This window comes from Rhincodon typus, chromosome 4 (assembly GCF_021869965.1).
Source record: "Rhincodon typus isolate 14 chromosome 4, sRhiTyp1.1, whole genome shotgun sequence".
Classification (NCBI taxonomy): Eukaryota; Metazoa; Chordata; class Chondrichthyes; order Orectolobiformes; family Rhincodontidae; genus Rhincodon; species Rhincodon typus.
In genome coordinates, this window is record NC_063335.1 from 81,889,305 (window position 1) to 81,893,206 (window position 3,902).

General features: G+C 42.5%; 1 protein-coding gene across 1 annotated transcript in view; it reads right to left on the reverse strand.

Moving 5' to 3' along the window:
• Window positions 1-2,804, reverse strand: part of nbn (nibrin) — a 57,035-nt gene extending 54,231 nt beyond the window's left edge. Inside the window, exon 1 of the mRNA XM_048596145.1 lies at window positions 2,684-2,804. Within this exon, the coding sequence (XP_048452102.1) occupies window positions 2,684-2,804 (121 nt within the window). The remainder of the gene's footprint in view (window positions 1-2,683) is intronic.
• Window positions 2,805-3,902: the final 1,098 nt, after the last annotated feature.

A 3,902-nucleotide genomic window follows, 5' to 3' on the forward strand; every position in this document is an offset into this window, starting at 1 on the left:
AGGCCCGAAACGTCAGCCTCTCTGCTCCTATGATGCTGCTTGGCCTGCTGTGTTCATCCAGCCCTGCACCTTGTTGTCTCGGATTCTCCAGCATCTGCAGTTCCTACTATCTCTGATTCAAAAGTTAGAAAGACACAGGTTTGGGGAGGGAACTCCCAGAACTTAGCGGCTAGGCAGCTGATGGTATGATCATCATGGAGATGTGGTTTAAATCATGCATATTTAAATACAGACACTGTGTAGAACATGAACCAATGTATTTTGTTATGGCAGTGGAAACACCCATACGTTTAATATTCTTTTTGTGTATCCAGGTGGAATTATCTCAAAATGCTTCATTTAATTAAAAAAATCAAAATAATGCAATCCATAAAATTTTTAACTAAGTTAAATATTGGAAAGATGCTCTAGGTTAAGCAGCAATTGAGTAAAGACAAACAGAAAGCTAATTCCTGCTTCACCTCCACCTTCACAATCTCCTACCCCCACGCCACCCTAGCTCCCAGTATTTTATTGTAGTATATTTTGGTGAGTTTCAATGAGGGATATCTTCCAAAAGTCTTGGTGACTCACTGCAGAGGTGTTCACTGGTGCTGTGATCTTCCAATTTTCACTCTTAGGGGAGGCCGTACTTAAATCCCAATGGTCACATCATTCCAACTAGGAATGGTCTTTTCTGCAATTCCAAATGACACAGCTGAGGAGCAGAGTTACGGATGGTCAGATAATGGAGATATGGGCCATCCTCTTTCCCCAGGACCAATGAAGGGGACCACAGGATCAGACACTGTCACCCTGGTCTGAAGCAATTATCCATGTTAGTTCAGTGACCACAGTCATAGGCACAGAGATCTACAGCACAGAAAAAGGCCTTTTGGCCCACTAAGTCTGTGCTGGTCAAAAATAATGACCTAACTATTCTAATTCCATTTTCTAGCACTTGGCACATAACCTTGTATATCTTGGCATTGCAAGTACTACTTAAATGTTAGAAGGGTTTTTGCCTCTACCACCCTTACAGGCAGTGAGTTCCCAGCATCCCGAGTGGAAAAAAAGTGTCCTCACTTCCCCCCTAAACTTTCTTTCCCGTACCTTAAATCTGTGCCTTCTAGTCACTGATCCCTCCATCAAGAGGAAAAGTTCCTTCCTGCCTGTCTTGTAGATGACAGCATAAAATTAAAAGGAATTTGTGAGTCTCAGTGAATGAGTAAACTATGGTAGATGGAGTTCAGTGTAAGTAAGAGTGATATTATCTATTTTGGATTGAAAAAGGGTGGATCAGGATACATTCTACATTGTATGCCCAAAGAGAACTGCAGTTCAGGTGTATAAAATTCCACAAACATGAATGCTGGTCTTTATATCTAGAAGACTAGAGTATAAGAATGCAGACGTTGCAGTTATACAAAAATTTGGTTGGATCTCACTTAGACTGAATAGATATAGACACCACATCATAGGAAAGGAATACAAAGAAGATTTACAAGAATGATACCTAGACTTCAGTGGTTAAGTTATGAGGAGAGATTATTTCAAATTAGTCTTGTTTTCTCTGGAATCTAGAAGATTAAGGGATGATCTGATTGAAGTCTTCAAGATATTAACAGGAAAAAACAAGGCAGATAAATGATTTCCACTGGTTGAGGATAGTAGAACTGGGAGGGGTGGGGGAGAAGCTAAATAGACTGAGGCTATTTTCCCTGGAGTGTTGGAGGCTGAGGAGTGACCTTATAGATGTTTATAAAATCATGAGGCGCATGGATAGGGTAAATAGATAAGGTCTTTTCCCAGGGGTGGGGGAGTCCAAAACTAGAGGGAATAGGTTTAAGGTGAGAGGGGAAAGATTTAAAAGGGACTTAAGGGGCAACTTTTTTTACGCAGAGGTTGGTGCATGTATGGAATGAACTGCCAGAGGAAGTGGTGGAGACTGGTACAATTACAACATTGAAAAGACATCTGAATGGATATATGAATAGGAAGGGTTTAGAGAGATATGGGCCACATGCTGGCAGAAAGGACTAGATTTATTTAGGATACCTGGTAGCATGGACAAGTTGAACTGAAGGGTCTGTCTCTGTGCTGTATATCTGTATGACTTTGACTGTAGGAGGCATAGCCTGAGAATTAGGGTCAGACCATTCTGAAGCAATGATAGGAAGCACTTCTGTACACAAAGGGTGGTAGATGTTTGGAATTCTCTTCTAGAAATGGCAATGGATGCTGGATCAGTTATTAATTTTAAATCTGAGATGGACAATATTTTGTTAAGCAAAGGTATTGAGGAATATGGGCCAAAGGCAGCGATATGAAGTTATGCCAGAGTTCAACCATAATCTCTCTGAATGGCAGAACAGGCATGAGGGGCTGAATGGCCTACTCTCTTCCCATGTCCCCTCTCAATCTCCTCTGCTCTAAGGAAAACAACCCCTGTTTATTCAATCTCTCTTCATAACTAAAACTTCTCCAGCCAAGGCAACATTCCAGTAAATGTTGTCTGTACTTTCTCCAATGAAATCACATCTCTCCCATTGTGTGCATTCCAGAACTGCACACAAAACTCTAGCTGTGACTTAACTAACTTTTTTTTACATTTCCAGAATTTCCACCTTGCTCTTAAACTCTGTGCCTCAGTCAATAAAGGCAAGTATCCCATTTACCTTCTTAACAGCTTTATCTACCTGACCTTCTACATTAATGAACTGGTGGACATGTACACAAAGGTCCATCTGATCCTCAATGCTTCCCAGGATCCTACCATTCATCATATATTTTCTTGCATTGCTTATTCTGCCTAAGTGCATCATCTTGCACTTATTCAGATTGAATTCCATCTGTCAATTGGTCTGGAGACAGATGCAGCAATGTTACAGTCAGTTAATGACCTTCGACACTCTGCTAGGGTAAATTCCACCATCCTCTCTCTGCTACCTCTCTCACAACTTGTTCCCTCCCTGCTCTTACACAGGCGTAGAGGTCTACAGCATGGAAACAGGCCCTTCAGCCCAACTTGCCCATGCCACCCAGGCACCAGCAGAACCCAGACACCCTCTGCCCACAAGAGAACAATTCCTTGTTCACTTGAGAGAAAGAAGCCTCAAGCGGTCCAGCAGCAAGGGTTTGTCCTGTAACCACCACCTCACCACCCTCTCCACGCATTGCTCTCCAACTCCACATCATCTTATATACTTGCATGTTGGTGCCTACTTTAGCTTGATTTGATTTGGAAGCATGTTTTGGTAAGTGTGACTGGGCAGTTGGCCAAGGAAAAAGTATGCTAGGTCATTAGCACTCAGAGGACTGCAGAAATCAGACACCTTCTCAGTTTCATGCCGAAAATGACACCCTGGCGTTGACTGTTAATAACCTTGTAAAAATGAAACGGACCCCACAGACAAAACAAAATACTCTTACTCTGTCCCCCTCTGGGTGTGCTGGCAGCCATTTTTATGTTGTACAGTTGACAATGAAAGGTTTCCAGATCTAGGTGCCCTTGCCTCCACCTTCATGTTTTGTCTTGCATCATAGTCCCTGTTAACTCCTCAGCATGGAGCCTCCTGATATTCACACCCGACTCTTTTATTTAACTGTTAATATCTCCAATTTTTCCTTTACCCGGAGGCCTGATCACAGTCATTATCAACATTGCTATCTGATGAACCCCCTCCCTAGGAGGACTGGATTGCAGTGACTACCAAAGACTTCATTCTGAAGTACTTTGTACCCTCCCATGCTATTACCTGTTCCCACTCTTGTATCTAGATTTGCTTCCCTCTGCATCTCAACATACTGACACCAATCCCTACATTTGATGTCCCTACTTTTCCCTACACAGCCCTGCTCCCAATAACCACTTTTGACCTTGAGTGCACAAACACCCCGGATTGATTATAGCCTATCCCACG